This window comes from Chenopodium quinoa, unplaced genomic scaffold (assembly GCF_001683475.1).
Source record: "Chenopodium quinoa cultivar QQ74 unplaced genomic scaffold, ASM168347v1, whole genome shotgun sequence".
Lineage (NCBI taxonomy): Eukaryota > Viridiplantae > Streptophyta > Magnoliopsida > Caryophyllales > Amaranthaceae > Chenopodium > Chenopodium quinoa.
The window spans coordinates 847,943-867,201 of record NW_018743199.1 but is presented as its reverse complement, the minus strand read 5'-3'; the positions used below and the strand labels follow the sequence as shown (position 1 = coordinate 867,201).

At 33.8% G+C, this 19,259-nt stretch overlaps 2 protein-coding genes across 2 annotated transcripts; one reads left to right on the top strand and one right to left on the bottom strand.

The window, feature by feature from the left end:
• Window positions 1-2,363: 2,363 nt before the first annotated feature.
• On the top strand, window positions 2,364-7,259 carry LOC110733345 (serine/threonine-protein phosphatase PP1-like). Its single transcript, XM_021913373.1, has 4 exons — window positions 2,364-2,577; window positions 4,004-4,563; window positions 4,651-4,882; window positions 6,803-7,259. The coding sequence occupies exons 1-3, from the start codon at window positions 2,364-2,366 to the stop codon at window positions 4,837-4,839; spliced, it is 963 nt and encodes a 320-aa protein (XP_021769065.1). The 3' UTR covers window positions 4,840-4,882; window positions 6,803-7,259.
• Window positions 7,260-8,040: 781 nt separating this feature from the next.
• LOC110733344 (folylpolyglutamate synthase-like) lies at window positions 8,041-18,020 on the bottom strand. The gene is made up of 16 exons (XM_021913372.1): window positions 17,855-18,020; window positions 17,464-17,606; window positions 17,212-17,277; window positions 16,774-16,883; window positions 14,381-14,441; window positions 13,127-13,210; window positions 12,950-13,006; window positions 12,806-12,866; window positions 11,619-11,665; window positions 11,156-11,233; window positions 10,559-10,723; window positions 10,171-10,467; window positions 9,666-9,744; window positions 9,112-9,261; window positions 8,740-8,900; window positions 8,041-8,654 (listed from the first exon to the last, which is right to left on the bottom strand). Exons 1-16 carry the CDS (start codon window positions 17,862-17,864, stop codon window positions 8,595-8,597), a joined length of 1,629 nt encoding a protein of 542 aa, XP_021769064.1. The 5' UTR covers window positions 17,865-18,020; the 3' UTR covers window positions 8,041-8,594.
• Window positions 18,021-19,259: the final 1,239 nt, after the last annotated feature.

Sequence of the window (19,259 nt, the reverse complement as noted above, 5' to 3'; positions counted from 1 at the left end):
TTATGCATCATCCAACTGATCGTTACAAATTGTTTATACAAACATTAAATTTCCAAAATCTACTTTTACTTTTGATTTGAGCCTCTGACAAACCAATAAAATCAAATTGTACTTATATATTATTACAGATTTACAGTAGTAATTTAATCACTACTATAAGATAATTATTCTTTGGCGTAAGAAAGTTTCCTAAATCGTTATTTTTAATCTATAACAATCAAACAGAATTTTGCCTTCTAATTATTTATACATATCACCTTCTTCTTCTTTAAATTTGCAGTACTTTTGGCAGGACTTTTAAATTTTACAGTTTTGCATCTTTTTTTTTCTTCTTTTTCTTTTATCATATATTAAACTTGATTGTATACGTAATATAGACGTAGTAATTAGATCAATTGTTACAGCTAGTGTACAAGCTTTAACTTTATTTTATCAACTTTATAAAAATGTCTAGCTTTATTAACACAATTCAGGTATATTATGATGCTTCTTGGGATTATATTCGTTGGATATCTGAATTTAAAGATTTAAATTTCCAGTTGCATAAACTCTATGATTACATGAGTGGTGAGTTTTGTACCTTTGACGTTGTCTCTTTGATGTTACAACTATCTATTTTAGGTGTATTGTTCTTTCATGTGTTGTAACCGTTGATTTAGGATCTTTTTATTAGGTCAACTAACGTTGTACAAAATTAATTCTCCTATGTACTATGTAGGCTATGTTGCATGTTTATGGATTTAGAAATCAATAACATGTTTTTAGACATGCACTTGCTTTACAAATTCACAACCATAAGCCATCAAACAAATATCTAGATAGTATAATTAGTGGGCACTCTAATAAAAATGTTCCGCGTTTTTGTGAGTCCTACTTCTACATAGTACAAGGATAACTTTTTCTTTTAAAGGAAAGACAAGTAGTTAAACCGGCTTATATATGATGTATATTTGGGTGTGCAAACATTATTATGTAGTACATACTCAACTATTTTACTAAAACACGTTAAATCTAAGGGTCTGTTCACATTTACTTAATTTCAATTATGTTCATTTCAATTCAGTTCAGTTCCAATCACTTCACTTCAGTTCAGCTCCAATCAGTTCAGTTCAGCTTTTAAGTTCTCTCTCTCATAAAATATTCATTTCAGCCGAGTTCAGTTTATTTTAGCTCAGTTCATTAAATGTGAATAGATCCTAAGGAAAATTACCTAATAAAACAATAAATGCATAAGGGTAAAAAATTAGTGGACATTCCATGCAGTATTTTCTTTGTAATACACCACCTTTATTTTTCTATCCAAAAAAAAAACCCCTTCAATTCATTTTTTTTTTGTTGCAACCGGCCCTTTAATTTTTTTTTTAAAATAAAATTAATAAACATTGTACACTCTATATAATGTTTTCTTGCAACAAGGTGGGTTTTTCTTATTAATATTACTAATATTTATTTTCTCACTTTTTTTCTACGTACTATTTAAAGGCCAAATCATGACTATTAGTTGACAATTGCTCAATAGGACTTTATGTGGTTTGAAGCTCAATTAAGATTGAGATTATGATTGATCGAATATTTTGTAGCTATAACATGGCATTGTTTTATAACTATAAGATGATCTTTGCCACACACAAAATATAGATATTTAAAAAAAAAAAAAAAAAAAAAAAGAAAGTACCAGATATGAAGTTTGTGAATTGTTTTTAAGATTAATTCCCAAACATGTAAACTAATGGATGGGCCAAAGACAAGTACGTAGCATGCACATGCGATCACACGGTTTTTGTAGGCATTTCGATAGCCATGCAATGTGCTGGGAATCTGGGATATGATGGTCGTATCATCATATAATTACATTTTCATGAGAACTTATATATATATATCATACATCATACATGCATGTGATTGTAACATCAATTTATAGGAACTTGTCACTAAAATTTTACATCAACACGTCTCATACTAAATCATTAAAATTTGCAAAAATACTATTATCCATCAAAATCAAAAGTACCTTCCCACATTTAAGATTTGAAAATATTCCAATAAATGATAAAAGGCCAAAAGGACCCACTCATAATCCCACACAAATCACAACACATGAGAGTTAAGAATTTCAGATAAATAACAACAACAATAATTACAACTAATAAAAATAAAAATATCAATTTTTTTTTTTTTTTTTATTAATCAATCAAATACTTTTCTCTCTTTCGTCTTTCTCTCTCAGCGCGAGGGAGAAAGTGCAAGTGCGCTCTCTCTCTATCTCCTCTTTCACCCTTTTCCCCCTTTCAAATTTCTAGGGTTTCAGTTTTCACAATCGATTTCAATCAAAAAAGCTCAAATTCTTCTCTTCTTTGATAAAAATGGCGACGCAAGTAGGCAATCAAGGTCAAGGAAGTATGGACCCTACTGTATTAGACGACATTATCAGACGCCTTTTGGAGGTTCGTCTTGCTCGTCCTGGAAAACAGGTCCAATTGTCGGAGACTGAGATCCGTCAGCTTTGCGTTGCTGCTCGTGAAATCTTCATTAATCAACCTAATCTTCTCGAACTTCAAGCCCCCATCAAGATTTGCGGTATTTCCCCCCCCCCCCTTTTTTTTTTAATCTTTGCAATTGATGTTTTTGGTTAATTTGGTGTAATTTTAGGGTTTAATTTTAGGTTTTGGTGGTTTGTTTAATCTACATTTGATTTTTTATTTTAAGTATTTATCAATTTGAAGGAGGTTTTCTGGGTTGTTTTACTTGTTTATGCTGAAATGATGAAGTGTTGATTTGTTTATTTGTGTCTGAAATGTTGTTTTGTTGAGTTAATTTGGGAGAGAGACTGCATTGGATATTTGGGTTTGTGGCATTTTGATAATGTAAAATGATGTGCAAGGTTTACTGAGAAAATTGGGGTTCTAGACTTCTAGGTGGAGGGGTTTGTGTGTAAAGATGGTTAGATCTAGAAAAGGAGCATTTAATTTGACGGAGCTTTGCTGATATTAGTTCCTACCTGAGAACGGTACTAATACAATATCTGCTGTAATTTTTCAAAAGAGTTAGGGTCACTTTGTTTTCACGGTTTTAAGGGTAAGGCAGTGAGATGTCCAATGGTGGAGGAAAAAGTGATTTTTATTGGAATTTTGTTTTTCCCTAAGGATCATATGGAATGCATTACCTTTTATTGAAAATGCAAGAAAGTTTTTTTTTTTTTTTTAAATTTTTTTTCATGTGGATAGTTGCAGCTTTGTATAATGTATTTATGAATTAGATTGTTTAAGTTTTCTAAAAATGATATGGATCATAAGGGTTGCATACTGTTAGATTTTCACGATACGGAGTAGTTAAGGACTTTAATATCGGGCCGGATTTCACCGTGTTGTGGCATTGTGGATCAGACAAAAGGAAAGTTGATTTAATATGTATTTATTAACTAAGAAAACACTCGAATTGGACAAATCAATTCTAGAGGGATGGTCATTTGAAACTGTTGGAATATGGTGAGAGATTAAGAAGGTTGTTTGGGCAGTTCATGTCACAAAGTAGCATGTTGTAGTGTTTAGCATTGTAGGATTGCTTTGTATTTCTTTACTCCCTCCGTTTCGCATTAGTTGCAACACTTTCCATTTTCGACTGTTTCATAGTAGTTGCAACACTACTATATTTGGAAAGAACCTACCATTATTTTATAATTTCTCTCTCCTACTAACCCCATTTTCACAAATATTTTATTATTTCTCTATCCTACCAACCCCAATACTTTCTATTATAAGCCTAGTCTATAATTTTCTTAAATTATGAGCCAAGCTACCGTTAATGCGAAACGGAGGGAGTACTATACTTCCTTGTATATGTGCTATTTTCCTGTGTACCTTTATTTATCTTTGGGCCCTGGATTTTTGGGAAATTGTTTGGGAAAGCACTTCTTGTCTGGTTTATTTTGAAATTTATCTTCATTAACTTTGAAAAGTACTTTTTTTTTTTTTTTGCATGCCTAACTTTTGGTATTTCATATTAGGTGATATTCATGGGCAGTACAGTGATTTGTTAAGGCTTTTTGAGTATGGTGGTTTGCCTCCCCAAGCAAATTATCTATTTCTGGGGGATTATGTTGATCGTGGCAGGCAAAGTCTTGAGACGATTTGTCTTCTGCTTGCCTACAAAATCAAGTATCCTGAGAACTTTTTCCTTCTTAGAGGAAATCACGAGTGTGCTTCCATTAATCGGATATACGGATTTTATGATGAATGCAAGAGACGGTTTAATGTGAGACTTTGGAAGACATTCACAGATTGCTTCAATTGTCTCCCAGTTGCTGCGTTAATAGATGATAAAATATTGTGCATGCACGGTGGACTTTCTCCAGACCTGCAAAACATGGACCAAATTAGAAGCTTACCTCGCCCTACTGCTGTACCTGATACTGGTCTGCTTTGTGATTTGCTCTGGGCAGATCCTGGTCACGATGCTAAGGGATGGGCAATGAATGATAGAGGGGTTTCCTACACCTTCGGTGCTGATAAGGTGTCGGAATTCTTGACAAAGCATGATTTGGATCTAGTCTGCCGCGCACATCAGGTTTTTCGCCTTTTCTTTTTGGATAGTCCGTTTTTTTTTTCCTGATAGTCAAAATGCTGTCTTGCTCAAAGGTTTTGCTGGTTTTAGGTGGTAGAAGATGGATATGAATTCTTTGCAGATAGGCAGCTGGTTACTATATTCTCAGCCCCAAATTATTGTGGTGAATTTGATAATGCTGGAGCGATGATGAGTGTTGATGAGAATCTGATGTGCTCTTTTCAAATTCTCAAGCCAGCAGAGAAGAAGAATAAATTTTTGATGTCGACAAAAATGTGATTCCTGCATAATTATGGACTTATGGTACCTTTGGTCTGATAGGGTACGTCTTTCTGTACCTTGAATTAGGTGGTCTTAAGTCTCATTTCCATACTTTTTATACTGAAAATGTATATTTGGTATCATACCTGGGTTTTATGTAGTGGCATTTCCTTTTTACTCTATTACCCTGCTACTGTTTGTTTTAATATTTGGGTGCTGGTAGTCTGGTACCTAACATGTGATGGTCTTGAAGTCCTCACTGTTGGCCTTATGAGTCATGACCATGCTTTCTCTTAATTGTTTTTCTGTAGTTTCGTGAGATGCTTATCGCCAATCTATGTTTAAACTTGAAAGTCATCTATACTACCAACTGAGAATTCTGAACTCTTTTAACCAAATGTATGGTTTTCCAACTTTACTCCCTTTGTTCCTTAATAGTGAGTTAAACAAGTTATTGACATCTGGGAGTTGCAAAACATGGACCAAATTAGAAGTTAAACAAGTTATTGACATTTGGGAACTGCTATTCTCTTCTCATGGAGGAAAGCTGCACCAGCTTGTCATTGTTAAAATTTGCTGGAAGAAAGTTTGGACCTTAGAAGATGTATCAGAAATATAGAAGTCTAAGGCCACTGTCATCTCTACTGTTTTAATTCCGTATGTGCTCGTTAACTTTCTTTTTCTATTAAAATTTGAAATTTATTCATTCTCCTGGTCTCTGTGCTCTTGCAAATTCAAATTACAACTTCTTTTATTTTTTGACTAACGCATGCATGTAGCTGAAGTTTCTTATAAATATGCATTTAATGTCATCATATTGCATTCTTTGTGCTTTAAAAATAGTCTGTACTGTAGTGTGTAATGCACCTGTAACTGTTCACTAAAAGCTGAAAGCATCTACTATGGTCGTTGGGAACTTTTTCCATGGCAAATGGTTGATTGATCATGAGGAATATGTGATTTTATACTTCATAATTATGCATAGTTGAGAATTCTTTAGACAGCTGTTGGTGGTGTTTTGTTATTTTTATTTTTTATTCTGTTTGGATTGCAAATAACAACATTGTACTTTTCATTTGCATTTTAATGGAGGATCTTGAGCAAGCTAAATTCAAAGTTTTTGGATTAGGTTCCTGAATTCTTATGGTTGAGAATTCAGGCTTATAGTTAATTGAGCTCTTAATAACAGCAATGCATTTTTTAGTGTGATAGTTGAGTAGTCATTATAATTTTTTTTATATCTTAATTTGGAAAAGGTACCAAGAGGAAGAGAAAGTAATTTCTGTGCTAGTCTTTAACTATGAAGAGTATAATTGCTTATTTTTCTGAACTATGGAGACTTGGAGAGTAATTTCCGTGCTAGTCCTTAACTTTCTTTTTTTATTGAAATTTGAAGAGTAATCTCCGTGCTAGAACCATGATTGTTTCTGTGTTATACAGTAGTATTCTATGTTTATTTTTCTTCTCTTTCTGTAATCTGTAAGAGTTGAGATTTTAGGTTTGAGGTATGAACACTATGTTTCTATCATTTAGCCTATACAACCTATTCTCTTCATGAATAAGTTGTGTATGAAAGGATTTTCATCTGATTGATTTATGAAGCTAGAGGATAGAATGAATTCTGAGAATTGATGTTATATGTGTGAAAATTACGAATTAATTTTGCCCCTTCCTCGTCTTTATTTCATTTTTTATGATTGATGTAGGTGTTATTATTCGCATAATTTTTAACTGCATGCCCACAGCTACTCAGCTGGTGTTTGTTAGATTATGTGAAACTCCTCAAATTGGAGTTGATTCCATTGATTGATATAAATAGGGTAATAAGAGTGAGTCCTATTTTACTTAGGAAAACTCAATAGATAAATATACAATATTCTCAAAATATATCCAACCTATAAACCTATGACAAGAATATCTCAACATATATTCTATCAGTATTTTATGTTGCCAGTACTTATTGCCTTTCTCTGCATTCTAGTTGATGGAAGAACTTACATGAAGGCACAAGTAATAGACTTGCTGGTTATTGAGTACATGGAAGTTGCTATGGCTCCTGCAACTTTGGTGACCAGTGACTGAGGTTTTGGGTTAGAAGGATGCAGTCATCAAAATAATGAAATCCTCACGTAGGCTCTTCTTCTCGCCAATGCCTGATGGTGCTAATACCATAATTCAGTTTCTTGTATATGTGTAGTGGCAGCTCTTAGCTTCATTTGTGGGTCATTATTTCATTAAAGATAGACCCATTAGAGAACTTGTGTAATGTGAGTTGGCTTGATAAATCAAAGCCCCTGTGAATTCGCAATTTCACCTCGTGCAATGAGTTTAGTTGAATTATTCTAATGTGTGAAATTTCAAAATATATCAGTGTTGGTTGTTTGAGACTGATGTAAATAAATATCAGCTGTGATTTGGGCCATAATGTAAGGTCTACAAAGAACTATGAAAAGCTTCCCGGGCACTCATGGCCGCTGATGATCCTGTCCATCTAGAGACCAAAGATAGCATCAGTGCTGGACTGCTGGAGTTAAGTTGGTAAAACCACCAAACAAACCTAATGAAAAGGTGTTCCATACTTGTGTGACCTTTCTGAGATTCGATTAGTTATTCCTGATACTGGGAATGACTTTACTCTCAAAGTGTCATGGGTGTAACTCCGATCCTCAGCTATTCCTCATCTACTTTCCCAAGATATATGGTGCTGGATAGCCTTTATACTTAAGGATATACTTTCTACATTTGTTAATTTGCGAATTGCGATACTTTGATTTACCCTATTCATGTATTAACTTTAAACATAATTTTACTTGAGATACAGGAAAATAATCATAATTATGTCAATGTTAAATTAGTTTCAAGTGCATATTCTTTTGGTTCCATTCAAGTGCATATTCTTTTGGTTCCATTCAAGTGCATATTAAAAATATTAACTTTTTATTATTCATCATAACACACTATAAGGACCGTCAAAGTAGTGCATTTAGCAAATGTAAAAGTCTAATTGTTACCGGTATTAAGAATTACGAAGTACAAGTAGACCCAACCAAACTTGGCTTGGCCCGAAAAAATTAGATTTACTATTTGAGGTCCAATCATAATAGAGTAGTAAATCTACCAAACATCCATTCTTGGCAATCTGTACCAAAGAATCAAAGATAATACTCAGACCTCTAATTGCCATGGTATAGCCGATTTCTGAACCAAAGACTAAACATATTTTTGAAACCATATCATGGTTCAATGAATAATGTTGCTGAAAAACTAGGAAGCTTGTCAAAGTTGCATAGTAGATAACTGATTCGAATAAAATATGATGAGATTGGGTGTGTATGTTCATGCTTATATAGATTCATAATCAATGAAACACTAAAATTACAACACCAGAAATACAACATAAACAAACACATAAAAATTGAAAGATAACTGAGAAGTCTTCAGCCTTTTCTTTCCTTTTTCTCTGGTGATTCAGAAAATAATGATACTAACTGATATAAAAGCTCCAGAAATTGTTAGCCTGGTCAGAATTACCCTGTGGCAAGCAAATTTGTGGGCATCAGAAGTCGTCTCTTGCTACGGCTATCTTTGCCCGTCAACAGTCAAGTGTGCAAATTTTTAAAGACTGGCCAGAAACTGTTAAGTAGGCTGCTCTTAAAAATGTGAGCTTTTGCAGTATCTCAGATGGCTTTCTCAAGCTGGTTATTGAGTCCATTAAAAATCCTTTTGACTCCAATCAATACAAATGCAAGGGACCAAGATTAATCATCTGTGTTTCATTTCCTTATTAATCTCAAAACATCCCCAATCAAATGCAGGGAGCCCGTTACTAGAACCTGAAATATTAACAAACTCATACTAGTTAAAAGTTATGCTCGAGCAGGTAGTGTAAGATGCTATCAGAAGAAAAACTTGCTCTACCTGAACACGGACAGACTGATTTTGTCGGGCATTGTCTCTCAGCCATTTGATGGCCAAGGGAAGTGTCGGAAAGACTTTGCTGCTTGTACCACTGATTATACCCTTCTCCTTTTCATCCTGTGCTTCATCAGGACTGAGTTCTGAATCCTTTGCAGACCCACCTACAGTTGAAAAGATTCATTAATTCACATACAAGAACTCATAAAACTCAGATAGGTCCAATACAACCAAATCGAAAATGATTATTTATTTTTCATTATTTGTCTGATTATCTTGCTCACAATATCTTGCAAATTATGTTTCAAGTCTACAAAAATAAAGCACAAGGGCCAAAATCAGACAATTGATGGTGGATGTGAGGGGTGATCCCACCTTTATCCGCATTAACAAGACTTTCCCATACTCTCTGGAGAGTTAACTGCCATGACAAATCAGCTCGTGTAGCTGTTTGTGGCACATTAGTAGTGACCTTGTTGTATACTGATATATTTGGAACGAAGAACGCCTGTTTAAATTGCACTCCTGATCATCATCAAAATAAGCTTTAGTGATTTAACCAGGAAAAAAAATCTACTCCAAAATTAACGGGAGACAATTTATAACAATCTATTAAGAAGCTAAATTACTGAATATAGTGATGCTTTTATTATTTCAAAGCATTAAGCTAACTATTACAATATCTTTAATCTCAGCAAAATGTCAAAAAAAAAAAAAAAATACCAACAATTACTAGACAAGATAATAACATATACAAAGGGGTTTCTTCCATCAAGTCATAGCAATGTAGAAAGCCTAAATAATAATGCAGGCAGTCTAGCAGGCAAATGAACTCTCAGCATGTTAAGACAGATTATGCAATTTCGCATACCACATAGGCTAGGGTAAATAAGCAATTAAATAGATAACTGACTTGATCAACCTATTACCATGACTTGCGCAAGCTTTCACTAAACGTGGTAGAAGCAACTGGGGATCCCGTACAGACATACAATTAAAGAGCAATATCTGCAAGTTTGAAAATAGCAAATTAGTTTTCCATGTTTTCATTGGCAGGTATAATACACACCAAAAAGTATCAATAATGTTCTGAAATTTCTTGTCTCAATTCATATTAATTAAATATTCTTCCCTTTTTTTAGATAAATAAGGAGATCAGTTCTAGTTTGACTTTTATTACACCATTAGAACAAGCAAAGCAATAATGTAACTTGATTAATCATAAAGCACGAAATGATTTCATGCAGCAGAAAACTACAGGCAGAAAATAATAAAATATCAGAATCGTAGCATTGGCTACCGACTGCCAAAACAAAATTAAAAATAGAATAGGCTGCCTAAACTACAGTATGTCTTGCAGGTAGCAACACAACTTCCATAAGTCATTTTCAAATGAACTGCACAACTGAAGATTTGTAAACTCTATACCATTACCTGAGTTGAGCTTTTCCTTGAAGCAGAATTGTGAAAACTATGTGCCATTTCAAAAGATATGCTTGAATTGTCAGAAAGTGGATGCTCTACATAGCTAACTTGTTTCTCATCTTCTTTGATGACATTCGAAAACCATTTTCCACAAACATCCATGCTTTCTGGACTATGGGCTCCATCCATATAGAATACCAAATCTCCATGACCTTCAGTGCTGATATATTGATCAGGGACAATTTGGGCTCTTCCTTGTAGACTAGCAGTTGTCAACCCTTTGATGAATTGCTGAGGCAAGGAGCTCTGATCCACACCAAAATAGATAGATAATTTGATTAATGAATCAAAATTAAATTGAGCCACTTAACAAATTTCATGATTAAAGCAGACATACAGTGTTTAGAAGGTAGGGGACTTCAACATGTCCAGTCCTTTGAAGCCAAGTAGAGCACAAGGACACAGCAAGACCAGCATTTACAAATTGGTGCTCACCATGTAGACCAAGTTGCAAGCCATTTAGCAAGTTAGGGTCTAATGGAGAGGCTACTTGAAGATTTACCTGCAATAAGATTTTGCTGATTAATCACCCACATTTGCAGAACTACTTAAACGATTTCATACCTTAAGATTGTAAGTGGTTTAGTAAATTTACAGGTATATTGAACTCGTAGCCAAATTACAAAAAGATGTAGATCCTAGGAACATGCAACCACAGAGAGAATAAAGGTTGGCTGTTCTGTTGAAATGCAAGAAATCCTTAGAACTAGTGGACTTCGCCTAATTTCATAACACTAAATAATGACTCAAATAAAAAGGACAAAAAAGATAAAATTTGCAGATTTCTTTCCCCTAGGTACATAGTATCAACACAAGTGTTCTAAATTGCAATCTGCTCTAACAATATGACAAGCCTTTTAGGATAGTAAGAAAATATACAAGAAATAAACATAAGAATATAATTTCCTTGAACAATAATTACAATTCAACTCACATTCAATTTTGAGGCATTTTCTTCAAGTACAGACATTGCTTCCTCAGGCTGCGGCACAGTAAAAGCAGGAATACCTTGCTGCAACAAAACCTCAAAGTTGTTGAGAGAGAGAGAGAAAGAGAGAGAGAGAGAGATCATCTGAGTTTCACTAATCTTAACTTTGTTTTATGAACATATCTCATCTACACTTATTAGACCTAAAATAAGAGGAAATAAGGTGGGGAGAATAGATCCCTGAACTCATTAATCATGAACTTATTAGTCCTTCACTTCCCTTTTTTTTTGGGAATAATCCGTAACTTATTTTATCTAACATTAAACTTAATAATAGAACTTATTAGACATGAAATATGTGAATATTAAATGGGAGTTAAGAGCTTTAGAAATTCTCCTCGCAGCTCAAGTCACCTAAAAAGTAAAATAATCATGACTACTTTCATAAAGAGAAGAAACATATGAACACCTTGAAAATGCCAGCTTTTTCTCCAGCAATCAGTCCAAGAGTGTTTCCTACACCAATGTCAAACAAAAAAGACTTTATAAGAAAAGGGAAAGGGAGAGCATATAGACCAAAGAACAACAGTAGGAAGGAAGATGATCAATCACACAGTTGTATCATGCAAGTTTGTTAAAACAGCTGTAGGTACATATTGATCCCACCAAGAGCAAGGCGTTGTAATATCAAATAAAACAAATTTTACTATACTAGATATTTTACTAGTACCATCTCAAATTAAACAAAACTAAGAGTAGTTAGGAGGTGAATTTAGTATAATTTTCTCACTCTATTTCCGGGAAAAGTTGAATGGATCCTACCATTCTCAGCCCTGCTTCAGCAAAAGTCCCAACAGGTTATGGTTGTACCTTGTACATATGTCATGCATCATTGCATCTTCTATCATTTTACTTTGAAAGACCAATTGACTTATTCTACCATAAAAATCTCCGTACTCAGCTTAGTAGAATCCGTTGAATGGGTTTTAAAATAATGATAAAATAATTCCTTTTTTGCCATAATTTACCTAAAGATCTATCATTTATCCAAGCTGAACCAGAAAGACTCAAATTCCAATAGTAACAGATTACGTAGCGTAAATGTGGGTGAACAGCAGCAATAAAACTTCTTATATTTTTCAATAGAGATATATGACCAACAGTAGTTCGCATATATATATATATATAAAGATAATATACTACTATACTTTAATCATTAGGTAGTTAGAAACTGAGAATAATGCAGATGAGGAACTCTTAGAACAAATCTCTTTACTTTATTGTTTTAAGAGATGGGGGAATACATGTTTGGAGGCCACAAGAGGCTAACACTGATATCTTGCTAAAAGTGGGAGGAATTAAATTTGAAAAAGAGCACATCTGTGAATGTCACTTCAATAGATTCAAACATAGCATCTGACATGTACAGTCAACAAGGGGAACATTCAAAAGCATTTGGGCAGATGCCTTGAGTGATTAGCCAGCAAAATTCAAGCCCAACCAGACATGATGAGAATAAATCAGAGTCCTTAAACTAAAAATTTTATCAACAGCTGTTATTCAAGTTTTACCCTTTAGCATGAGCAGTTTGGGGATATTTTAAATAAGTGTCATCTACAGAATCAAATGTTTACAAACTTGAACAAAATCACTGACCTAGTATTTCCATGTGATCAAATCCAAGGGAGGATATACCACAAACTATTGGTGCCTGTACCTGAAAAATGATAGCATGTATGATCAACATTGGTGGTAGCAGCATAAACACACTAAATGCGATGTATGAAGCATAAATCGCACCACATTTGTTGCATCAAACTTTCCACCCAGCCCAACCTCCATGATAGCTACATCAACCTGCAAATTTTAGCTCGTTATTTAAGGCTTTAAGCAATATTATTCTATCTATCAAATTAAGATGATATTACTAGCAAAAGAAAGAGAGAGATAAACATTAGATAATGTTTCATAATCTACCTGCACTGCAGAAAATATCTTGAAGGCAAGAAGAGCTAAGAAGCGGAAATATGTAGGCATTGGTATGTCATCGGTAGCTTTTTCCTGCACAAAACAACCACATAAATTGCTTCAATGTGAAGAGAAAACACAACATGACCCCAATGCATCCAAAGACACTCCCACCCTCAGAAAGGCAAGGAGAGTCAAATGTAAACAGCCTTAACTCCAAAGATCCTATATGAAAGAGGACACAGAAGAATGAAGAGATCAGATTTATAAAAGCATTGCAGGATAGTCAAGAATTCAAGATGTCATCCGTTGCAAGTTTGCAAACAACAAAGCACTTTGTGTATGAAGCAGTGCAACATATGCAATGTTAATTATTGCGAGGACTAAGAAATCTGTTAACTTCCCCTCTCTCCTCCCCCACCCCCAAAAATAAAAAGAAAAAGAAATAGAGAAAATTGCATTCAGCCAGTTATCTATTAACAGAAGAGTCCAGGTATAAAAAGGCAAGGAGTTAGAAAGGATGATCTCAGATAAGTTGCTTTCTTAAGTTTGCACAAAAGACACGCGATTAGTTAACCTAGGGGAATGGTGGGTCTACATATATCTCTCTGAAACCGTCTGATTGCTGTAGCACAATTTGCAAATGGAAGCATATTTTTGGTTAATTACATTTTGTCCAAAAGATAGATATCAGCTTCTAATATCATGATTGTTATGATTGCTCAGAGATGAATACTTTTCCTTTTTTTTTTTTTTTTTTTTTTTGGTGACAAGAATACTTTTCCTTTACATAACATGAGTTTGAGTTTGATCACCCTAACCTTCACAGTAACATCATATGTAAAATATTACATCGAAAATTGAAAAATCAAAACTTGTATAATAGTATATGTCCTAAAGCTTGTCTGATGTTCTAGGTTGCTCAAGGTGAGAAACATTCAAGACAAATACAGAACAAAAGCTTTACATAACGCAAGGGCAAATTGGTGAACATGACAAGCTAAGGAAAAGTTGAGCTAAAACCTAAAAAAGGTTTTATAAACTCACCTAATCAATATAAAGGAAATTGTATCAAGTGAGCCATGTATCATCTTAGTGAGCTTACGCCTAAGTGTGACATGGTAATAAGTACTAAGAAATTTATATAAGAGATAACTGATAAACTGATAAATGAAACTAAAGACCATTTTACATACTGAAAAGGAGGAATACAATGTAAGAAGGGGCATGACAAACTCAGTCCATAGAAGATTCAAAAGATACCTTTAGCCTGTCATAACACCACCAGAAGTACGCCAAAAACTTTTCTTGACATATTTCAGCACTACAAAAGAGATCAATGCCTCATGAAGGAAATGTGAATGAGTACTGCTTAAATAACAAGTGAAATAACACACGCACACACACCAAAAAAAAAAAAAAAAACCCTCCATTTACTAAGCTAATAGAACCTGTTTCTTTCACATAAATATAAAGAGGAAAATATGAGTAGAAGAAGGGAGTTGTCCACATCAACAAAGAATCACACATTTCATAGTTCATCCTATTATAGAGGCCCTTCTATAAAGGCTACTTTCTTAGTAACATATGCCTACAGGAAGCCATATAAACAATCAGTTAGTAGCAACACTATTCCATAATTCTGATTGTGATAGCAGACAAAATGATGTTATTCTCTTTTAGCAAATATAGGCTGAAAGAGCATAGCGCCGATATTAATTTATTTTTTGCTAATCCAACCCAAATTAACACATTCTCCATCAAATGACTAATTAATTCAAGTTCAGGTACATAAGGCTTAGACTCCAAAGATGGAGGCTATAGGCGTCCAAGGGAAGTTAGACAAGGACAGGGACATCGGAATGGTGTAAGAAAAAAAGGCAGGAAAATTTACCAACTCATCCACAAAAAATGGGGAATAGGAATGGTACAAATTTTAAGGAAAATCTATAGGCAAAGCAGATGTTTCTCTTCCAAGTTAAAACCTATTACACTTTCAATTGTCAGTTCGTTACTTATCTTTCGAATTAGGCACTACATGATTCCAAAAAGACCTTAAAGTAGAAGACACTTGGATGACAAACCCCTCACCTCTCCAATATTAAAAAGTACACCTAAATAAGGGAGAGACTAACTTCCATTAAACGACTTACCATCTGAATTGGCTTAATTTTGTAGCTTAACTTACTTGAAGAGCATAAGCCAAAAAAATCATAATTCAGATAAAGATGAAAGCATCCATGATTATCTTGAGGTAAAGCCTTGGAAAGGAAACTAGATCTAAGAATCCTGATCTACTTACCTTAAAACAATCAGGCCTCCATAACTAAACTTAAATTACATTAATCTTCAAAATCACCGTAGGTCGTAGGATGGCTTCTCTTAACTCAAACTTACATTGATGACCAGACCCAAAATCCCAGTGTCCCCCCACCCCCCTCCCCTCCCCCCAATTCACATGAACATGAAATAAATGAAATACCAATGAAGAAATCCCCAGTACACCAACTTTATCACCTCCAAAACCTTTTCTCCCAACTAACTTATCAATGGCATACCAAACAACACCATTAATGAAAATCCTAATCAACTTCAATATTTGAATCTCTTCCACCACTTTAGTCACTAAGATCATATCAAAAAGCAGTCAACCCACCATTAAAAAGTACAGCTAAGATATAAACAACCCAGGCTACTGAAATGCTGAGAACCCCACTTGCGTTCTTATGAACACTGTAATAAGACTATCGATGAAAAATTTCTCATCTTCTTACCTATTTATATTGTGACATTAACAGCTAAAGCACTATAAATGAAACATAAGATCAACTCAACCGGTCTATCAAGAATCCATAAAAAATCACAAAAACTCCCGTCAAGAAAAAGAGATTTGTCCTGCAACATATCAAAGATTAAAACCAGTTCCTCACAAAATTCTCCTTAACCATTCCCAATGTTAACCAATAGTAAGTGCTTAACCCATGAACTATATGTCCCTAATGTACAATTAAAAGGGGAAAAAAAAAACCTTTTAAGCAACTTAGAATGATTATTTACTCCTTCCAACTGTCAAACCTCCCTATGGTAAGCCTTTTGATTGGACCAATCACATCAGTAGCATATTTATTTCCATAGAAAGCCTTCTCTATGAAGAATATGCTCCTCTAATGTATTTTATTTTCCCAAAACAGCTCTCACTGTCACTCACTTTTTTGGCCCTTGAATTTGTAAGGAACCTTTTGTACCAGCTTATCCTCATAAAAGTTCATTTCTTCCAGGAAACCATGATACATATATAAATTCCTCCCCCACCCCGCGACTTCACACTGTAATCCATACTCATCCACACTCATGATGACAATTGACAAAGCTACAAAATAAGGCATGTTTGGCTAATCAGTGATTGAATAAGAGATAGCACTCAATCAACATGGCATACAAACAAGAATATAATTAGCCATGAAAGATATAAAAGAACTCAAAACATGATGAGTTTTGTAATGAAAAATAAATTCTTATTTTATAAATTATAAGGCAATGGCTGGTATTATGCTTGTCAATTTACAAGGTAACATAAACATGTGCAGCATGACTCAACTTCATACAATTTTAGAACAGTTAATGTGTATGAAAAGAAAAATTACGTTATAACTTACCCATCTAATAGAAATCTTTCGCGGACATCCATTAAGTGTGGGGATGTAAAAAGCCCGGTATGGAAGCCATAATTGCGTAATATGGACTCAGTAAAAGCACAAGTCGAACCCTATGCAAATGGACATATAAAATAACCATTATTTATTGTCTATAACACAAGTTAATCGTTTCTCTCTTAATGACAAGAAAGATCAATAATCCTACAGCTGACTTGTGAGAGACTACAATGCAGCCTGCTTAATGACATTTTGTTATACAATTCAGTAACCCAACAAACCACAAATACGAAATCACTTCAGAAATACTCCCTCAGTTTCAAATTAATTGCAACATTTCCATATGTCACGGAGATATGTTTCTGTATGAGTGTATGACAAGTACATGTTCTTTTAACAAATTCATTGTCTAATTAACATAAAAGGATTGAAGACAAATACCTTTCCTTTGGTGCCAGCCACATGTATAACCTTCAACTTAGAAATTGGTTCTTCCAACTCCAATATCTGCGAAATCCCACCCAAACCCAATATACATCATTACCCTAATAATCCCAAAAAAAATCAATTTTGAGACAAAAATGAATTGTAAATCAGGCATGATAACAAAACAATGTAACCTTAATATAATCATATAATCAACTAATTTAAGATAAAATGATATGAAAATTAGCATAATAACAGAAATATAACCTTAATATAATCAAACAGCAACTCAAAGCGATCACCACTATTGCTCTTCTCAGCACGAGTTCGAGTAGTAATCAAAGATGACAGCGCACTCATTGCCTCCTCATATGGCGACGGCTTAGGATCCGCCAATCCATCACCACCCTCTACGATTTATTGAAAAAACCCAGAAATTAAAAAAAAAAAAAAAAAAAAAAAAAAAAAAAAAAAAAAAAAACAGGGGAAGTTTCATTGAAGTTGAACATATTAAATCAAAGACTGCATTTTTAGAGAAACCCAGATGAAATTTAATGTAATTCTTCATTGTAATGCATAGTTATGCAGAAATATCATTACCCATTATAGAAATAAACTTGTATGATATGAAAATTACATCAAAATTATAAATTGTTACCTGCTGACATGATGAATGAAAGCTTTAGGATTTGAGTGAATGAAGGTTGGTGAGGAGAGAGAAAGAGATGAAATTAGATAAAGGAGTGAGCAACAAGAGTGGCTGCTGCCGCAACCCAACACAAAGTTTCGTTCTTTAACCGTAGATTTGCTTTTGATTAAACGACAAAAGTTAAAAGTGGCTTTGAATTGATGTCCTATATTCTATTTGAGGTGGGCACAATTCAGAGATGTCGTGCTAGTTTTTATGACAATCATGATTTGTGAATTTAACTCCACTTAGATCGTACTCGTTATAAGAAGTGGAGCAATGGGAGGTTGTAGTTCGTCTTTAGGGTAATTTGTTGATAGTTTGCCATTTGAAGCATGTCATGGCATTTTCTTGGCATATTCGTCTATTCGATGTTTGGACACAAGTACGAGTGAAATATGATCATAAGTCAAGTCTAAGATCTGTATATGAAGTACAATTTTATTTTAGAAAAGTTGATAGAAAATACAAGTGGTATATATTGCCTCTAGATCTATTCAAGCGTGATTTGACTTTTCTTCCTCCAAGAAGGCCCAAGCCAGCGGAAGATTTTTGAAGAAGATGAGTTTATTTTGGAATACAAGGTTTGAGAGTTGGAAGGAGTTGAAAAAATTGATATTGGCTAAGACAAAGCGGTAAGACAATAAGGTAGTAACCGGATCAATCCTTTGATTCATCACTATAAGCAAATTGGTTATGATCTACAACCGCTTTGTTGGTGTGTGATTTGTGGTGTGGCAAAGACCATGATAATATCTAGATGTTAATACGATGGTTGATGGAGGAGTTGGAGTTGAGTGCCGTATTATTGTTGGGAATTTCTCATGTGATCAATTTAGGTTAATATTATTAATAATAATTTGAGCGTGAAATTTTTATATAGATTAGTGGTGGACAATATGGACTAATGGTTGGTGTGTTAAGTGGAAGTGATTTTTGCCTATAAGATGATCTTCACGTGCACTTCATATGATAAATTTATCATAAATAAATCTTATAATCTAATATATATATATATATATATATATAAAGGGGAGTTTTTTCCCGAGATTTTAGAGCGCCATGTAGGATATTTATTTTTAAAAAATTATTAGAGCGCCACATATGATTAATATTTTTAAAACGCTGCAATAGGATTATGCCACCTAAAATTAGTTAACGTGTCACGTAAGATTATAAATTATAGTTATATCCAATAAATAATTCAAGTGCCACATAAGCATAATTGACCAATGAGATTTTAATGGTTACATTAATTAAATACGAAATATTATCTTTTGAGATTAGGAATTTTATCTATTATTTTAAAACAAATACGGAGAAAATGATATATTACGTACAACTAATAAAATAACAAATATAATCACATAAATAT

Coding starts and splice junctions, on each gene's coding strand:
- LOC110733344 (XM_021913372.1), bottom strand. Junction 16,884..17,211: donor TGGCTGGCACCAAAGGAAAG/GTATTTGTCTTC, acceptor CCATTTGCATAG/GGTTCGACTTGTGCTTTTAC. Junction 11,666..12,805: donor TGATCACATGGAAATACTAG/GTCAGTGATTTT, acceptor ACATTGGTGTAG/GAAACACTCTTGGACTGATT.
- LOC110733345 (XM_021913373.1), top strand. CDS start 2,364: ATGGCGACGCAAGTAGGCAATCAAGGTCAAGGAAGTATGGACCCTACT. Junction 2,578..4,003: donor AGCCCCCATCAAGATTTGCG/GTATTTCCCCCC, acceptor ATTTCATATTAG/GTGATATTCATGGGCAGTAC. Junction 4,564..4,650: donor TAGTCTGCCGCGCACATCAG/GTTTTTCGCCTT, acceptor TGCTGGTTTTAG/GTGGTAGAAGATGGATATGA.